The sequence below is a fragment of the Mauremys mutica genome, chromosome 1 (assembly GCF_020497125.1).
Source record: "Mauremys mutica isolate MM-2020 ecotype Southern chromosome 1, ASM2049712v1, whole genome shotgun sequence".
Lineage (NCBI taxonomy): Eukaryota > Metazoa > Chordata > Testudines > Geoemydidae > Mauremys > Mauremys mutica.
This window is the reverse complement of record NC_059072.1, coordinates 16,252,406-16,272,596: the sequence shown is the minus strand read 5'-3', so window position 1 is coordinate 16,272,596 and position 20,191 is coordinate 16,252,406. Positions and strand designations below refer to the sequence as shown.

The 20,191-nt window shown below is 43.7% G+C and overlaps 1 protein-coding gene across 2 annotated transcripts in view; it reads right to left on the bottom strand.

Annotated features, from left to right (window-relative positions):
- The window catches only part of OPTN (optineurin), a 35,391-nt gene that overhangs the window by 1,340 nt on the left and 13,860 nt on the right, over nucleotides 1-20,191 (bottom strand). For both annotated transcript variants that reach the window (XM_045029096.1, XM_045029089.1), the window contains exons 7-13: nucleotides 18,828-18,918; nucleotides 17,210-17,325; nucleotides 16,223-16,372; nucleotides 13,362-13,455; nucleotides 12,281-12,439; nucleotides 11,379-11,509; nucleotides 76-158 (exon numbers count right to left, since the gene is read on the bottom strand). In XM_045029096.1, coding sequence (XP_044885031.1) covers nucleotides 76-158; nucleotides 11,379-11,509; nucleotides 12,281-12,439; nucleotides 13,362-13,455; nucleotides 16,223-16,372; nucleotides 17,210-17,325; nucleotides 18,828-18,918 — 824 coding nt within the window. The remainder of the gene's footprint in view (nucleotides 1-75; nucleotides 159-11,378; nucleotides 11,510-12,280; nucleotides 12,440-13,361; nucleotides 13,456-16,222; nucleotides 16,373-17,209; nucleotides 17,326-18,827; nucleotides 18,919-20,191) is intronic.

Here is a 20,191-nt window from a genome sequence, read left to right as displayed (position 1 = left end):
AAGCTGGCTTATACTGGGGACAGCAGGGCCAGGCCCAGGATTTGATCCCATAACAATTATCGTCTATTAATTTACCTCTTTGTACAAGATGAGGTGAATGATCTTGATCCACTGATGCTCTGGCTCCGTGACGACTCTGCATTTCCACCAAAGAGCTTCTGCAGAGATTAAAGAAGTTAAGAGGGTGCTCATTTTCAAGCACACGCACAAAGCCTGGTAGGAAGAGAAATCTAGTCTAACCTCAAACAATAGGGAAAGCAGAAGGATTGTTTGATACGAACTGCTGAAGGGAAGAATTTTAAAGTAGTATGGCATCAACACAGAAGCTTCTGCCCTGGGACGAGTGCTGAGAACTCTGTCCTTTGGAACATTCTAAGGACTCAAATCATTTAATGCACAATTGTAAGTGTTAAAAGACAAAGTTATACAGGAAAATATTTTGGGCTACATGTCTTGGAGAAGATGGGGATTAATATGTGAATTGAAAGGTGGGTAAGGAAATGGGGAGACTACAATCGGTTATGCTGAAAGATGAACTGCCAGGCTGGAGGGAGGTTACCAGTGAAGGATCTGTCTTGGGACAAATCTTATTTTATATTTTAATTAATGGCCTGGCACAAAAAGTGGAAGTGTACTAGTAAAGTCTGCAGGGGAACAAAGCTGGGAGGTAGCGTCAATAGGGAGAGGACCAGATCATCATATAAGGAGATTTGGATGACTTTGAAAACAGGAGTAATAGAAATAGGGTGAAATGCAACAGTGAAAAGTGCAAGGTCATTCACTTAGGGACTAACACGCATTTCTGCTATAAATTGGGGACTTATAAATTGTAAACAACAGAGGAAGAAAACAACCAATGCACCAAGGTCTATCACAGGATGACTATGAGCCACTAATGTGATGTGGCCATGAAAAAGGCTCATGCAATCCTAGGATGCCTCAGGTGAGGTATTTCCAGTAGTGATAGGGAAGCATTAGTAACATTGGACCTGGCCACTGGTGATACCTCATCTGAAATACTATGTAAAATTCTGGTCTCATGTTGAAGAAAGATGAATTCAAACTGGAACAGGTGCAGAAGGGCTACTAGCATGATCAGGGGAATCTTATGAGAGAAGACTTATGGACCTTGACTTGTTCAGCCTAACCAAAGGATGAGACAAGATACGACTGCTCTCTAAATACATATGAGGGATAAACACCAGGGAGGGAGAGGAGTTGTTTAAGTTAAGGTCCAATCTTGGCACAAGAATAAATGGATATAAATTGGCCAGCAATAAGTTTAGGCTTGATATTAGACAAAGGTTTCTATCTCTCAGAGGACTGAAGTTCTGGAACAGCCTTCCAAGGGGAACAGTGGGGGCAAAAAGACTTAGTTTATGGAGGGGCTGCTATGATGAGATTGCTTACAATGTCACATGACCAATCCATGACTGCTATTAGCAAATATCTCCAATAGCCAGAGATGGGACACTACATGGGGAGGACTGAGTTACTACAGAGAATTCTTTCCTAGGTGTCTGGATGGTGAAGCTTGCCCACCATATGCCCATATGCTCAGTGTCTAAATAATTGCCATATTTGGGGTCAGGAAGGAATTCCCCCAAGGTCGGATTGGCAGAAACTCTGGGTTTTTTTGCCTTCCTCTGCAGCGTTGGTCACAGGTCACTTGCTGGTTTGAACTAGAGTAAATGGTGGATTCTCTAACTTGAAGTCTTTAAATCAAGATTTGAGGACTTCTGAAATAGGCCTGTAGTCTCTGGCTGAATTACTGAAGTAGGGAGTGGGGGTGAGGTTCTGTGTCCTATGATGTACAGGAGGTCAAACTAGATGATGATGGTTCCTTCTGGCCTTAATGTCTAAAACATTCTTATGTCTATTTGTCTTCAGTGTTCTGAACACAGCAGACTGCAATTACATGAAATGTTTGCAGAGAGAATTTGGTTTCAAATTTTCATCTCTCTTTGATTGTATTGCCAACACAGATACTGTCAAATGCATGTATAACTTATCAACAGGGCTATCAAGCGATTAAAAAATTGATTGCGATTAATTGCACTGTTAAACAATAATATAATACCATTTATTTAAATATTTTTGGATATTTTCTACATTTTCAAATATACTGATTTCAATTACATCACAGAATACAAAATGTACAGTGCTCGCTTTATATTTTTATTACAAGTATTTGCACTGTAAAAACCAAAAGAAATAATATTTTTCAATTCACCTGATACAAGTACTGTAGTGCAATCTTTTTATCGTGAAAGTTGAACTTACAAATGTAGAATTATGTAAAAAAAACTGCATTCAAAAATAAAACAATGTAAAATTGTAGAGCCTGTAAGTCCACACAGTCCTACTTCTTGTTCAGTCCATCGCTCAGACAAACAAGTTTGTTTACATTTGCAGGAGATAATGCTTCTTGTTTACAATGTCACCTGAAAGTGAGAACAAGCGTTCTCATGGCACTGTTGTAGCCGGCATCGCAAGATATTTACGTGCCAGATGCACTAAAGATTCATATGTCCCTTCATGCTTCAACCACTATTCCAGGGGACTTGCGTCCATGCTGGTGACGGGTTCTGCTCAATAACCATCCAAAGCAATCTGGCCCGACATGTTCATTTTCATTATCTGAGTCAGATGCCACCAGCAGAAGGTTGATTTTCTTTTTCGGTGGTTCGGGTTCTGTAGTTTCTGCAGCGGAGTGTTGCTCTTTTAAGACTTCTGAAAGCATGCTCCACACCTCGTCCCGCTCAGATTTTGGAAGGCACTTCAGATTCTTAAACCTTGGGTCGAGTGCTGTAGCTATCTTTAGAAAACTCACATTGGCACCTTCTTTGTGTTTTGTGAAATCTGCATTGGAAGTATTCTTCAAATGAACAACATGTGCTGGGTCATCATCCAAGAATGTTACAACATGAAATATATGGCAGAAGGTGGGTAAAACAGAGCAGGGGACATACAATTCTATCCCACAGAGTTCAATCACAAATTTAATTAACACGTTTTTAACGAGCATCATCAACATGGAAGCATGTGCTCTGGAATGGTGGCCGAAGGATGAAGAGAGATATGAATGTTTAGCATATCTGGCACGTAAATACCTTACAATGCCAGCTACAAAAGTGCCATGCAAATGCCTGTTCTCACTTTCTGGCGACATTGTAAATAAGAAGGCGGCTGCATTATCCCCTGTAAATGTAAACAAACTTGTTTGTCTTAGCGATTGGCTGAACAAGAAGTAGGACTGAGTGGACTTGTAGGCTCTGAAGTTTTACATTGTTTTGTTTTTGAGTGCTGTTACGTAGCAAAAAAACCAACCAACCTACATTTATAAGTTGCAATTTGAGGACAAAGAGATTGCACTACAGTACTTGTACGAGGTGAACTGAAAAATACTATTTCTTTTATCATTTTTACAGTGCAAATATTTGTAATAAAAATAATATACACTTTGATTTCAATTACAACACAGAATACGATATATATAAAAATGTAGAAAAACATCCAAAAATATTTAATACATTTCAATTGGTATTCTTTTGCTTAAAGGTGCGATTAAAACTGCGATTAATTGTGATTTTTTAACATCGTAATTAATTTTTTTGTTAATCACATGAGTTACCTGCGATTACTCGACAACCCAACTTATCAATAACAATGTTTTACATTTTTTTATTGTTAGATTTGAATAAAAACTGGAATCCCAAAGATCTCACTGCATAAAAACATAAGAATGGCCTCAATGGGTCAGATCAAGGGTTCATCTAGCCCAATATCCGGTCTTCTGACAGAGGCTAATGCCAGATACCTCAGAAGAAAATGAACAGAACGGGGCAATTTATCGAGTGATCCATCCCATCGTCCACTCCCAGATTCTGGCAATCAGAGATTTAGGGACATCCAGAGCATGGGGTTGTGTCTCTGACCATCTTGGCTAATAGCCATTGATGACCCATCCTCCATTAATTTATCTAATTCTTTTTTTAATCCAATTATAGTGTGGCCTTCACAACATCCCCTGGAAACAAATTCCATAGGTTGATTGTGTGTTGTATGAAGCAGTACTTCCTTTTGTTTAAACCTGCCTATTAATTTCATCAGGTGATCCCTGGTTCTTGTGCTATGTGAAAGAGTAAATAACACTTCTCTATTCATTTTCTCCACACCATTCATGATTTTATAGACTTCTATCATATCCCCCCCTTAGACATCTCTTTTCCAAGCTGAACAGTCCCAGTCTTTTAAATCTCTTCTTATAAGGAAGCTGTTCCATACCCCTAATCATTTTTATGACCCTTCTCTGTACTTTTTCCAATTTTACTATATCTTTTTTGAGATGGAGCAACCAGAACTGCACAGAGCCTTCAAGGTGTGGGCGTAGCATGGATTTATTTAGTGACATTATCATATTTACTGTCTTCTCATCTATACCTTTCCTAATGTTTACTAACATTCAGTTAGCTTTTTTGACTGCTGCTGCACATTGAGTAGATATTTTCAGAGAGCTAGCCACAATGATTCCAAGATCTCTTTCTTGAGTGGTAACAGCTAATTTAGATCCCATCATTTTGTATGTATAGTTGGGATTATGTTTGCCAATCTACATTACTTTGCATTGATCAACATTGAATTTCATTTGCCATTTTGTTGCCTAGTCACCAGTTTTGTGAGATACCTTTGTAACTCTTTGCAGTCTGCTTTGGACTTAACTATCTTGAGTAATTTTGTATCGTCTGCAAACTTTGCCACCTCACTGTTCACACACCTTTTCCCAGATCATTTGTGAATGTTGACAGTACTGGTCTGTGACGGGGTGGACTAGGCCCTGAGGCTCTCTGCTGGAGGCCTTGTGGCCCTGCCACACTCTGCCCGAGAAAAGGGCAGAAGAGAGGTCCTCCAAGCTGCCTAGAGTGGCTGTGTGGGGAGCAGCCAATCAGGGCCCAGCAGGTCAGTATAAGAAGAGCTGCAGGGAAGAGCAAGTTCAGTTCCTTGCTAGAACTGGAGAAGCATGGATGGTGTGTGGCTGGCTGAGGGAGCTGCAGAACCTTGGATGAAGTAGTGCTGCCAGAAGCCAGGGAGAGCGAGGAGTCCTGAGCTGGTTGCGGGGACTCCATCAGGACAAGACTCTGAAGTAAGGGTGAAGATGGCGCAGGGCTGTGGGGAAGTGGCCCAGGGAATCAGAGCAGCAGTGCCACTTAGATAAAGGGACACAGCAGACAGCTGCTATCTACAGGGTCCCTGGGCTGGGACCCCGAGTAGTGGGCGGGCCCTGGGTCCCTCCCAAGTCCCCATAAGACCCCAGGTGGGAGTGGCCTGGACACTGAGGCACTCCCAAAAGGGGGGAACTGAACTACAGTGGCCCAGCTGGAGACTTGTGGCTGGAAAGGCCCTGGGGTGTGTGTGAAGACATTGCCTCCTGGGAAGGTGCTCTGGGGCGCGCTCTATTCTGGAGTGGGGACAAACTGAGAGACTTTACAGAGGACACTCAGAGAGACCCCTGTTGGACTTGGACCCCAAAAGGGATTTGCTTTGCTTTTATCTCACAGATGGACTGTATATGAGTTGGATAGAGGGCTGAGTCAGCAAGGGCCCACCAAAAGCAGGTAGAGAGAGAGAGTGCAGGCACACATACTTGGTCAGGGGGTTCTCGTGAGAGGTGAGTGCAACCCTGTTACACTGATTTATTCAGACCAGCCCCTGCACACAACGGGATCATGGAAGCGCAGATAAGAGCTCTCGGCCAGCAGCGGCAGACTGCAGGAACTGCAAAGTCCCAGCAAGCTGCCCAGCAGCAGCATGGCAAAACCCTGGAGGGACTTTAATAGCAGCAACTCCAGGACCACCAGTCTCAGGCGTGGCAGGGAGCTTGGCAGCCATGACAGCCAGGCCCAGCCACCGCAGATGCCGCAAAGGAAAGAGTGGGAAGACCCCACCATGCAGCTGCAGGTACTATGGACAAGTAGGGGAAGGTGAGATGGGTTTACCCTGATACAACCATGGCTTGTAAAACAAGACCAGTTGCCATGAGAGCCATCGAGACCAGTGAAGGCCAGGCTGACCAAGACACCTGGCCACAAATGGCTGAGGCTCAGGCTGTAGTGAAGGCGGAACAGGAGGATCATCAGGACTCAGTTTAGGGCTTGGAAGGCTACCCCAGGGACAACTGGTTTCCATTACGGGGAAATGGGTCACATAAGAAGGCACTGCCCCGAGAAAAACTCTAACTCAGGAAGGCAGTACTAGCACTATCATAGACCCAGGCCTCCCCATAATTGGCAAAGCTGGGCTAGACAAAGAAGCAGGATTGAGGCCCACAGGACAGAAATGAGAAAGCAGTCGTGGGGTTTGAACAGCCCTTTTGCTGAAGGCAAGACCCAGTCTCTGTCATGAGGGAACAGAACATGGGGAAATGTACCTAACGTCTCGCAGGAACTGAGGCAGGACCAGGGCCCTGACATTACTCTGGTGGAGAAGAGCCCAGTGAGCAGACAGCGGGGTTCCCTGACGAGAGGTGTCAGACAAAGGGAAACCTGTTTCACAGGACCTGGGAGCTCAGAGAACAACTGATAGCCAGGACTCTTGGTTGGGCACCAGGCGCCCCTACAACCTGCCAAACCAGATGAATGCTCTCTGACATGAACTAAATAACAGGTTGAAGGCTTATGAGACCCAGATTCAGGGAACAGAACGGAGGTGGTTTTAATCAGTAAAATGGGAGCAAGAGCTGACCCACCTCAGAGTGGAGAAGGAGATGGGGGAACAGCAGTGCTTTCTGCTGCAAAAGGAGCTGACTAGGCTCCAGAACCTGCTCAAGGTCCAGCCAGGATCAAAGTGCAACTTGGCTAAGGAGAAAGAGCTGGAATTATGTAGTCTGAGGTCACTACAGAAGGAAGGTGGCTTGGACAGAGATATACAGCTTCTCACTGAAGCGGAGAGCTGCCTGACTCTGGCTATAAAACCCCAGAATCTTGAAGTGGTGGCAGAGCAAGGCCACAAGCAGATCTCTGCTAAAAAGAGAAGCACTTCTCAGAGGAAAAAGGAAGGTAAAAGTGGTCCTAACATGCTGGATGTCATTCATACAATAGTGTGGGTATGGAAAGAACAAAGTGGGTGTTGCTAAGCCAGGTATTGAAAGCAGTGGGCAAAACAGTACAGTCCCTGGTCTTTGGAAACCTGAACCTGAATAGAGAGATCCTTAACTCAGAAGCACGTACAAGCAGATGCATCCGGAAGAACTCCTCTCCAAATCAGGAGGCCACAGTAAGGGAGTTTATTTCAGGGGAAAACCCAGCTCTGTTAACCACCCCAGAGGCGATAAAAGGCTTTGACGATTTGAATGCCCTGCATGTGGTAAATTATGACATGCCACTGAATATGAAAGGTTATATTCACCGTATGAGTACCTACAAAAAGAGGGACCCCAGGCTGTGGTCACTTCATATTTATCTGAGGAAGACAGGGGTATTGCTAAGGACCTGGTTAACTTCCTAGAGTCAGCCAAGCAAGAAGTTCCCCCTTGGCTAAAGAATATGCCTAACGGGTAACTTTGGTCGAGCCCACCTTTGAGATAGGTTGGCACAGAATAAAAGGAGCTCCCAGGGAGCCTGAGCAATGAAAACCTCTCCAAAGAGGTCTGAGAGGAACCCTGACTAACTGGGGCAAGGAATTGTTAAAAGCTCTCCAGGTAGAGAGGCCTAGGAGAGAAACCCTGAGGCATCAGGGCAGAGATTACCATTACTAGCTCTCCAGGGAGAAAGGCCTGGGAGAGAAGTACCCTGAAGAAGCAGGGCATAATTGATAGGTGTGTCACAGAGCTACTTAAGGAAGGAGCCTGATCTGGAAAACCTCTCCACGCAGAGAGGCCTGGGAGGGAACCCTGACCAAAAGGGGCAGAGATTATAAAAGCTCTCCAGGTAGACAGGCCTGGGAGGGAAGACCTTGAGCAACCAGGGCAGAAAGTAAATAGCTCTAGAAGTAGAAAGGATTGAGGGAGAAGACCCTGATCCACTGGGGTGAGAGACTGCCAAATCTCTCCAGGCAGAGAGGCCTGGCAGGGAAACCCTGAGAAACCAGGGCAAGGACTACTAACGCTCCCTGGATAAGAGAGGCCAGGGAAGGAGAACCATGACAAATGGGGGTACAGGCAAAGGAACTCTTCAGACAGAAAGGTTGGAGAGAGTAAATACCCTATGAAACTAGGGCAAAAGGCTGGGTAAGCAGAGACATTACCTGCAAGAGCACCACTTCAATCTTGTCTGAAAGGGGAGGTGTGTGAGGGGGTGGACTAGGCCCTGAGACCCCCTGCTACAGCCTGCCCCAGCAAAGGGCAACAGAGAGGTCCTCCAAGCTACCTAGGGTGGCTGTGAGAGAAGCAGCCAATCCGGATCCAGCAGGTCAGTACAAGAAGAGCTGCAGAGCAAGAGCGAGTTCAGTTCCTTGTCACAGGATATCAAGGTTGGAAGGGACCTCAGGAGGTCATCTAGTCCAACCTCCTGCTCAAAGCAAGGCCAATCCCCAGACACATTTTTGCCCCAGATCCCTAAATGGCCCCCTCAAGGATTGAGCTCACAACCCATGGTTTAGTAGGCCAATGCTCAAACCACTGAGCTATCCCTCCTTCTTGGAGTTGGGAAGCATGGATGGTGTGTGGGCTGGCTAAGGGAGCTGCAGGACCTCGGACGAGATAGTGCTGCCAGAAGCCGGGGAGAGCAAGAAGGAGCCCTGAGCTGGTTGTGAGAACTCCATCAGGACAAGGGCCTGAGGTAAGGGTGAAGACAACACAGGGCCACGGGGAAGCGGCTCTGGGAATTAGAGCAGCAGCGTAACTTAAATAAAGGGACACAGCAGACAGCTGCTATCTACAGGGTCCCTGGGCTGGAACCTGCAGTAGTGGGTGGGCCTGGGTCCCCCCACAACCTCCTGCAAGCCACAGGGGGGGAGGAGCCTGGACATTGAGGCACCCCCAAGACGGGAACTGAACTGCAGCGGCCCAGCTGGAGAGTTGTGGCTCGAAAGGCCTAGGAGGGCGAAGACATTGCCTCCAGGGAAGCAGCCCTGGGGCACTGGTCGATTTCAGAGCAGGGACAGACACACACATTACAGAGCTGGACTTGTACCCTGAAATGGGTTTGCTTTGCTTTTATCTCACAGACAGTGTATGACTTGGCCAGAGGGCTGAGTCATCCAAGGCTCACCACAAACAGGTAGAGAGTGTGTGTCCAGGCACATGCACTTGGCCAGGGGGTGCTCATAAGAGGTAAGTGCAACCCCATTACATGGTCCCAGTACAGATCTTTGGGGGACACCACTACTTACCTCTCTCCATTCTGAAAACTGACCATTTACTCCTAGTCTTTGCTTCCTATCGCTTAATTAGTTACTGTCCCATGAGAGGACCTTCCTGCTTATCCCCAACTGTTTTGCTTATGAGCCTTTGATAATGCACCTTGTCAAAGGCTTTCTGAAAATCCAAGCACTCTGCAGTCACTGGATCACCCTTGTCCACGTTTGTTGATCCCCTCAAAGAGTTTTAGTAGATTGGTGAGGCATGATTTCCCTTTACAAATGCCACATTGACTCTTCCCCCACCAAATAGTGTTCATTTATGTGTCATCATTCTGATTGAAACTACAGTAAAGAACAATTTGCCTGGCATTGAAGTTCGGCTTACCAGCCTGTAATTGCCAGGATCCCCTTTGGAGCCTTTTTAATAATCGGCATTACATTAGCTATCCTCCAGGCATCTGGTACAGAAGCTGATTTAAGTGATAAATTACATATTGCAGTTAGTAGTTTTGCAATTTCACATTTGAGTTCCTTCAGAACTCTTGGGTGAATACCATCTGGTCCTAGTGACTTATTACTTTTTAACTTATCAATTTGTTTCAAAAACTTCCTCTATCAACACCTCAACCTAGGACAGTTCCTCAGATTTGTGGCCTAAAAAGAATAGCTCAGGTATGGGAATCTCCCTCACATTCCCTGCAGTGAAGGCAGATGCAAAGAATGTATTTAGCTTTTCTGCAATGGCCCTGTCTTCCTCTAGCACCTCTATTGTCCAGTGGCCCCACTGATTGTTTGGTAGGCTTCCTGCTTCTGATGTACTTCTAAAAACTAACAGCATACTATTTTTTTGTCTTTTGCCAATTGCTCTTCAAACTTTTTTTTGGCTTGCCTAATTATACTTTTACACTCTACTTGCCAGAGTTTATGCTCCTTCCTAATTTCTTCAGTAGGATTCAACTTCCAATTTTTAAAGGATGCCTTTTTGCCTCTAACCACCTCTTTCACTCTGCTTTTTTAGCCATAGTGGCATTTTTTTGGTCCTCTGTTTTTTTGTTTTTTTGTTTTTTAATTTGGGGTATACATTTAGTTTGAGCCTCTATTATGGTGTATTTAAAAACTATACTTCATAGACTATATATACCCAGATATCACTCCACCCCTGACTGATCTGCACCTGTCTCTTGGGAGCAGCACAGTACCAGTAATCACAGAATAACCAGTATTATAGTTTAGGACAGAAATGAAAGAAAAAACTATTCAAATGAAAGCACAGGGGGAATTTAACTTATATTGGGCTTACTTATCCAAATTGTTTATTCCTGTGTCTGGGCCAAATTTCAATCTTATGATGCAAGTACAAATTATTATTACCATCATAAAATAAAAGCTTAGATATCAATTTGGCTTTCTCCTCTTAGAGAAGTTAACCTAAGAGGAAGAACAGGAGTCTACAGGGAATGGATCACTTGATGATTGCCTATTCTTTCCCTCTGGGGCATTGGCCACTGTCAGAGGATAGGATACTGGGCTGGATGGACCTTTGGTCTGACCCAGTATGGCCGTTCTTATGTAACTCAGTGAAGACCTTTCTGTTTATATCTATTGACTTAGTTTTTAGAAGAGACCTGAAAAATTTGAATAAATGGGGTTTCAGATGAAGCCAATTTATAGAGAGAGAGTCCTTAGGTGAAATTCTGGCCCCACTGAAATCAACTGTATCTCTCAAGTAAGTAGAATACTTTCATAATTCACAGGGGGGTGTCATATGGCTTAAATAATTTTGGTGCTTTGAGTTCTTTGGATCAATCTCGCACACATGCTCACTGTTCTGTCATCTGGCTAATTTCTTGCTTAAATCAGCTAGTTCACTATAGAGCCAAGTCTCTGGCTCCTAGAGCTTTTTTGTTGTTTGTTTTTTTAACTTATTGATGAGCACAGGTGTGTTGTGGCTTCAAACACTCATTAAAGCCAATGTTGATTTTAACGAGTCCCTAGCCAGCTCCCCAACATAAGAGACAACAAGACGATCCAGACAATTAGGTCAGAAACATGTTTGGAATTTCCCTTAATCAGTTTCTCACCTGCCAAGATTTTCAAGAGTATGTTTCTCTTGTAGCAGGTATGTCAGCTGTACAGCCAACTGTTCTTTTTCCTCATGTATCTTCTCTCTTGCTTCTCTCTCAGCATGGAAGTCAGAACAATAAACCTCCATCTGGCCAGAAAAAATAAAATCATGTTCAGCATTTACTATTTAGAGCAGATCTAACTATCAGTGTACAAATTAATCCCATTTGCCAACACAGCCAACCAGTATGTTATTTGTATTGCAATAACCCTTATAAGCCCCAACCAAAATCAGTGCCTGCGTTGTGCTCAAAGATGTATATACACATGGGAAGACATAGTCCAAGACCTAATAGCAAAGAAAGGCTGGGAGAAATCAGGCATCATCATCTCCATTTTACAGGCAGGATTGATGCAAAGACAGTGAGCAGGTGATTTGTCCAAGGTCAAACAGAAAATCTCTAGCAGAGCCAGAAATTGGTCCCAGAACTCCAGAGTTCCAGTTCAAGACCAGCCTTCTTCCTATTCACACTTTACACCCATTACCTCATTTAATTTGACTAAATCCACCACTCTAACATTAAGGGAGCCAATTGAAAATAGAATATTTTTGTTCTATATCAGCTACCAAACTTTTTATTGGTGGTGCGAAATTGTGTCACGTTCCAGACTCATTTAGTTCCCAGAAATCCCATCCATTAAGGTCAATGGTATCTGGGAATTCACAGAAGTACAGAGTCTACAAGGATCTGTAGGGGAAACTCAAAAAGATAATTATATATCTGGACTCTTGTAAGTCTGTTTTAAATTATTCAGAGCAATTGCTCAAGCCATTGGGGTTTTTCTTCCAATTTCTGAACAGTGGGAAGGAAGGAGAGCTATCCAAGCCTCCCTGACTTTTCTGAAGGGCACCCCGTACCTGAGCTCGGAGGACAGCCATGGTTTCAAGGTCTTCCTCCTGCTTAGCAATGGTCTGCTTCATTGCATCCATTTGTAGCTGTTTTGTAGCCAAAGCTCTCTCCGCCAGCTCTAGCTTTTTATTCAGGTCCTCTACCACCGCCTTATCCACTCTCGCCAACTGCAAGGAAGAATTCATTTAAATGGCCTGATCTCCCTCCCCACCCCCCAAAAAAAGATCCGTTAGCTCAAGGCTACTTCCAGCTCCCAGATATACAGTTCCCACCAGTCCCCACTGTGTCAAGCCCAAAAGGAATCTCTTTATGCAGTCTATGAAGGAGATCTTCCTTTTTTTTTTTTTTAAACTGAAGAGTAAGGTCTCTGTTAAAAGTACTGGGAAAAGCAACCAAGTTCAAAGCAAAGGCTTAATTAACCTTATTCTTCCCGCTACTGCAACATGTATTGTACTTTATTATATGTATTCCAGGAGCCCCAGTCATATATTGGGACCTGACTGTGCGAGGCACTGTAAAAAAACAACTAAAAAGATGATCCCTGCTCCAAAGACTTACTTTCTTAAGATTACACTAACATTTAGATGCTTAACTTCTGGCTCTTAAATTGGGATAGACTAAGAATTGCTGAAATGTATGCAATTGTGTCACATTGCCATAGCTTGCAGCCTACAGAGGATATCAGAGGGATAGCTCAGTGGTTTGAGCATTGGCCTGCTAAACCCAAGGTTGAGAGTTCAATCCTTGAGGGGGCCATTTAGGGAACTGGGGTAAAAATGTGTCTGGGGATTGGTCCTGCTTTGAGCAGGGTGTTGGACTAGATGACCTCCTGAGGTCCCTTCCAATCCTGATATTCTATGATCAGCACTAACACAGCAGAGATGTGGTTCATCTTTAGTTGAGGTGGCGTTTGTGTTTTTGGAGCAGGAGATGTCAAGGTCTGTCCTTACTAATGACCATGAAATCTATGTGGCTATGGTGTATGGTAGAGCTGAAAAATCATGAAGTCGTTGGCCACAATAGTGTTACAATCCACATTCATTTCTCTCCCCTAAAACTCATTGCAATTTCTCTTCATAACCAGTTTACCTCGTTGCTTTTTAGTTCTTCAATGGTTTTCATTGCATCACTGAGTTCAGGGAGAAGCTTGCTGTACGTATGCTGCAAGTCAGAAAATTTTGCCCTGTTTAAGGGGGAAAAAAATTACATCTGAAATGCTCCTTCTATCATCTTCCATTTTGTTAAATTGTTTCTCTGGCTCCTACTTTAGCATTTTTCATCACTCCTCCCCTTCAAACTTGCAAATCCCCAGAGTTTAAGACACGCCAATCCAGAATCCAGAAAGCTGAAGGACTATCAACTATCAGAATTTTCTCCAGTCTGACTTTTTACTTTTACAGGAAAATAAAAACAAAACAAAAAAACCACAAAACCCTCTAACAACTTACAAATGGTGTTTCAGTCTGATGATAAAATGTAGCCTTCTACCCCTCACCATACCCTCTATCAAAGTCTCTGGTGCTGGTCTTTTTACAGATTTCGAGTCCAGAAGGGGCCATTCCAATCACTTAAATCAGGCCTCCTGCAGTACAGGCCAAAAAATCTCACCCAATAATTTCAGCACCAAGCCCATAGCTTCTGTGAGAGATACAGCATATATTTTGAAAAGATAGCTCGTCTGGACTTGAAGATTTCAAGTCAAGGAGAATTCACCATGTCCCTAGGTAAACTGCCCCAGTGGTGACTTACCCTCATTGTTAAAAATTTGTCCCTTATTTCCAGTCAGACTTTGTCTATCTTCAGCTTCCAGCCATTCAATCTCATTATGCTTTTTTCTGTTAAAATTGCCATATACTATCCAGGTAGGTGCTTATAGACCATGGACCAGTCACCTCTTTAACATCTCTTCATTAAATAAAATGGACTGAGCTAAGCTTTTGAAGTAGTGCTTCTTAACAGCTTTTAATTCTTTTATGATTATTATTTGTGGCGCTTCTTACCAAAACACTGACCCCAGCAGAGTTTGGAGGCATTTGTGTTTCCCATGCCCTCTTCTCACTCTTTCTGAGCAGCTTGTTTTTTTGCCTTCCTCTGCAGCATGAGGCCTGGGTCACTCATAGGTTTAAACTAGTGTAAATGGTGGATTCTCTATAACTTGAAGTCTTTAAGCCATGATTTGAGGACTTCAGTAACTCAGCCAGAGTTTAGGGGTCTACTACAGGAGTGGGTGGGTGAGGTTCTGTGGCCTGCAATGTGCAGGAGGTCAGACTAGATGATCATGATGGTCCCTTCTGACCTTAGAGCGTATGAGACTTCATCCATTCTCCTGATGCCATCTGGGCCATTTGGGTTGCTTCCTCTAGAGCAGGGGTTCTCAAACTTTATTGCACCCCCTTTGGACAACAAAAATTACTACGTGACCCCAGGAAAGGACCAAAGCCTGAGCCTGCCCTAGCCCCTGCTACCCTGGAGGGGAGGGCAATGCCAAAGCCTGCGTCCTGCTGGCCCAAGCTGGGAGGGAGCAAAGCCTGGGGCTTCAGCCCAGGCAGGGGGCCTGTAACCGGAGCCCTGCCACTTAGGTCTGAAGCCCTCAGTCGTCAGCTTTGGCCCCAGGGTGATGGGGTTTGGGCTTTAGCCCCAGGCCCCAGCAAGTCTAATGCCAGTTGTGGTGACCCCATTAAAATGGGGTTGTGACCCACTTTGGGGTTCTAACCCACAGGTTGAGAACCACTGCTCTGGAGCACTGTGCTCATGACCAGAGAGCTTCCAGTAACAATGTGAACATGTCTACAAACATTTGAGAGTATCCAGGGTACGGTCTTGTTCCCACCAGAGTAATGCTCAGTTCCCAAGCCTTTCCTTAACATAACTGTGTTCAAGCCCTGCATATAACTGATTGCGGCTCTTGGGTCCAAGGAAGTGACAAATTAGGGAACTGCTCACAAGAGCCTATTATAATCCACTTGATCTGCCTTGGTACTGAAATGCCTGGTAGACATTGCTCAGTATCTGCGAGCATAAACTGCTTGTCTTGATTTTCAAGGCCCCTCACAGCCTATCCTAAAATTTGCATCTATGTCTGTCAGACTGGAGTAGTTCAGTTCTATGGCTGGTCACATGTAGCCATCATTTGGATGTAACCATCAGAGGGAAGGTTCCTCAGATTTATCCTTAAAAATAATTCAATTGAGTTTCCATTTTCTTTTGTAAGCCAAGTGAAGAAAATGCTATTGTGTAGCAACCTGGGGAGTTAAACTTAGTCCAGGCAAGTGAAATTACTAACTGGCTGCTAGACAAAACTACCAACCTGCAGAAATTCCTGCTGACTTGGAGATGGGCCCCATGCTACACTCTGGGGACGGCATATGGGTAACTAACCAAGTGCAGTCTTTCAAAAATGCATTGTGGGTATGTCTGTGCAGCTCCATAGGAAGAATTTAGTAAAATACAGTAACAGGCTAGGCAAAGTATCTATCTCTTCACCTTTTGTAAGGAAAAAGCCAACATGGGAAGCCAGTTTGTGTTTCTGTCCTCAGGCTGGACACAGTAAGTTAATGTACCCAATATCTGAAGGCAGGGATCTGTTTAGATCACCAACATGTCCCTGAGCCGGCAAAGTACAACTGTATACAGCTAGAGAACAGCACAAGTCAGAGGTTAGAGCTGGGACTTCCGCAAAGGTTGGGGCTCTTTGGATGTGAAGATCCACTTTGGGCCTATTGTAGAGAGAGGTTTGAATGGTCAACTTTGATAAACTGAGGCTATCTGGATCCAGTGTTCCAGTTCAGATTAATCTCTACAAGCTCAATTTAACGGGGGTGGTGGTGGGGGGGAGAATGTGCACACACAGTCACATCTGAGATTCAGTTACTCCTTGGACGCATTACAAAGATATGTAGAGGTCAGGTGAGGAGACTCTATGGTAAAGTACAAAATCTTGTCACACTCACTTTTCTTCCTTTGTTTTGGCTTGTTCCAGTTTGAGCTCTGACTGCATGCTCTCCACCTGAAGCTCTAGCTTTTTAATGGTATATAGGAGCTGCTGCCTCTCATCCAAATCTGCTGAAGTAGCGGAGTTTTTTCTTTCAAGTATCTGACACCTGACAAAAAGGAAGGAGAGTGGTTATCTTTCCTATCTCCCTTTCTTGATCAAAGTCATCATGATGGGTATCATACAAAGAGAACCTATATTTATGATTAATATTTACCTCCAAAGCTTAGTTCATGAGACTGAAGAAAAAACCCAATGCATAACCGTAAGAAAATAAAGGGACTGAACCATATCCTTTTCCTTAGGTTATATGCTCTCAAAAAGATGGGAATCGTGGCTAAAAGTTTTTAAAAAAATGGGTGCCTGAAGTGAGGCTCTTACTTTTTTTTAAAATGCACCTAATTAAGTGGCCTGATTTTCAAGTGTGCTAAGAACTCATGTGAATAATGGTGCAAATTGGGCCCTTAACTGCTTTTCTTAAGATTGCAAATCTCTTCCTTCAAGGGATTTCATTTATTTTAAAATGCCCTTTCACATCAGGAAGGATTAAATCCTCAGTCTGTAAATCAGGATTCCTGAGGTCTATTGCTAACTCTGCTTGACTCGTGGTGGCATCTCAAATCTTGTGAAAGCCACTGAGGACTAGATCCTCAAAGGTACTTTAGGCACCTAACTCCCACAGAAATAAATAGTAGTCAGGTGCCTAAATACTTTTGGATATCTGGGCCCCGTTTCCTGACCTGTAAAATGAGATTAATACATACCCATTTCTCAGAAGTACCACAAGGCTTAATCAATAACCATACTTAGCTTTAATATAGTGCTTTTCATAAGTAGATCTGAAAGCACCAGTTAGTGTTTGTAGAGCTTGTTAAACTCCCCAGACGGAAGGGGTTATGAACATTAAGATTATCATCAGCAGAACATTTCCTTTTCTGAGCCTTACTTTTCTTGAAGCCTCTTCTGGATCAGCTCAGCTTCTTTTAATTTAGCATGGGCCTCCTGAAGCTCTTTGAAGAGGGATGAGACCTGCAGGTTCAGGGTTTCTATTTCACTACCAACCTGTTAGAAGGAAATTATACTCAGACAATTCAAGATTTGAAAATTGTAAACAAACTAGACACCTGTATCAGGTAACCACCATTCTCTTTCTAAAGAGAACAGCACAAATCATTCAGCACCAGAAAACTCTGCTCCACTGTGAGATTAATATAAAGATCTTGCAATTACTGAGCATTCCTAAAGAAAGCAGAACTGCAATTTTGGGCACCCCAAACTTCTTTAAAATTGTTGGGAAAATGGCTGCAGACTACCTCTCCAACCATCACCTGTCTCCAAACAGGAAAGTAATGACAGGCAAACTCCAGCATCAGGTGACCTCTCATCTTCCTGAAAACTTCAAGACCAGAGGACAGCACAGCCACAACCCTAGTGGCACTTAAAACAACTCTCCTCCTAACAATGGACAAAGACCATCTCCAAGCAGCTGCTGACCCGCCTACATGACATAGCTGAAGTAGATGGTACAGCACTGCAACACCTGAAGTCTTCCCTCTCACCCCAGACTCAGTGGTGATGGCAACTGCTCCTGATCCCCAAGGGCTCTCACCTGCATGGTCTCCAAAAGATCCACCCTACTCTCCTGGCCCCCTACAACATCTGCATTGGTGAGAAGCTGCTTGGAGAGTTGGTGAAACAACATAAGCTCTGCTGCCAACAATACATTGAGGAAACCCAGCTGTACACTTCATGTTTTCACAGATACAGCCAACACAGTCATAAATATGTCACAATGCCTACCTCTGAATTAAGGGTATCTGACTCAATCTGAACCCAGGCAAGACTGAAGTGATCAGAAGAGGAAAATACTTGAAGAAATTTGCTGGGGCATCTCCCACCCTGTTCATCAGACTGGTATGGAGAGGTAGTTTGGCTGGGATACTACCTGGTCATTTAGGGGATGGTGGGTATCAGTGGCTGGGACTCCCCTACCCTTCAAGTGGTTTGTGGCAGCAACCCCTCCCCCCCAACATACACAAACACACCACCAGCTTCTTCCACCTTCAGCTGCTACAATCCTCTACCCCTTCTTCCTTGAAGATCTAGCCCCAATAATCCATGCGTTTATCACCTTCAGACTTGATTACTATAATTCACTGTACTTGTGGCTAAACATTCGAGCAACAGAGAAACCAGCTTATGCAAAATACAACTGCCAGCTACTGCGAGCTTACTACTTTGTTCTTTATTGGCTCCCACTTGACAGCATGGTCAAGATAGTTGGGCATGAGTGGGACTCCACTATGTCCCACTGATTCCAGGCTGCTATAACTGTCTCTTGGGGCTATTGGTAGTTTGTGTAATTTAGAACAACCTTCAGGAGAACCAGGCCAGGATCAGGGGAGCATGGAGTTCACCTTTGTATCTTCTTCTTGAGCTTTGCCCAATGGTCCTCAGGTGCAGCCAAAGGGCTGGACACCTGTATCATTAACACTAATCCTACCTGCCCCAACAAGTTCTTTGTAGTTGCTCAAAATCGTGTCCCCCAGATGACTGGTACATACTGTCTTTGCACTTTCATCCTCTTCTTCTGCCCATTCTGTTTGAGTTCCACTCTCCAGATAATCAGCCACTTCCTTCTCCAGCTTTGATAGCCTGAGAAACGTAAGAAGCCAATGATGATAGTTTCAACACACATTCAGTATGAGATAATGAGCATTTTAAAAAAAGTAGGAACATTCAGATACCATATGCTATTGCTGTATATATTACTCTAACATTAACATTTCCCATAGGAGTCAGAATTAAAAAAAAAAAAGCACACATTGAAATATGAAGATATGTCCAAAAGCTAATTTTTTTTTGGATTCTCCCACATACTTTGCCCTTACTTCATTTTATATAGAAAGACATACAAGTTTATTTTCATGGTACAGGAATAAAGTGGGATTCAGCTGTAGTGATCATCGTTCATAGTGATCATGCCACAGTACAAATGAAAGCTACTTTCTAAAAATCTTTTTCTACGGGTATGGATGCATCTGTCCCTTGCGTCTCTTACAAGTTGGGAATACGATCAGAAATATTAATTCTGAATCCATTTTTTCCTTTGAGGTTTTCAAATGGTAAAGAGAATTTCACACTTTTTTGAGAATACATCTACACTACAAATTAAGGTGCAATTATATTGTGGGTAGGTATATCCATACTAATATAGCAGCATGGACTCTAGTGTGGGTTAACAACCTGAATACATAGTGTCCCAGGCAGGCTTTTACTGGGGCAGTCAGCCTATGCAGAAACCTGTGATGACTACGTCTTCACTTCTATTGTTACCTGGCTAGCCAGATTAAAGCCAGCATGGGTACGCCTGCCAACACTACAAAAAACAACTTAAACTGCAGTGTAGACATACCCTGAGGATATGTCTACTCTGCTATTAAACATCCTCAGCTTGCCCATGTCAGCTTGAGGGGCTCTGGCCATGGAGCTGTTTAATTGCAGTGTAGCCACTTGGGCTCAGGCTGGAGGTGTTTAACTGCATAGTGTTTAATTGCAGTGTAGACATGGCCAATAGCCAAATGATAAGCTTGTTATCACTTCTAGGAAGGCTGTTTAGAACAATTATGTGACTGATTTGCACTGGTATAGTGTCTACTCTGAACAGATCTCACACTGTCCTTGCAAAATGGTAATTGTGGAGCAGCTTCTACTCACACCAGTGAAATTTCATTAACTTGAACAGTTACTTCCAATTTACACCAATGTGATTGAGCTTATGCAATTTCATCTGGGACATTCATTTTAGGTATCTGGAATTAAATTTATTTTAGGCATTCTAGGGAGCTTTCGAAAAGGAAGTATCAGAGTCCCAAACATTAAAGAATTAAAGTCTTGTGAAGTAACTATTTTTATTCCCACTATATAA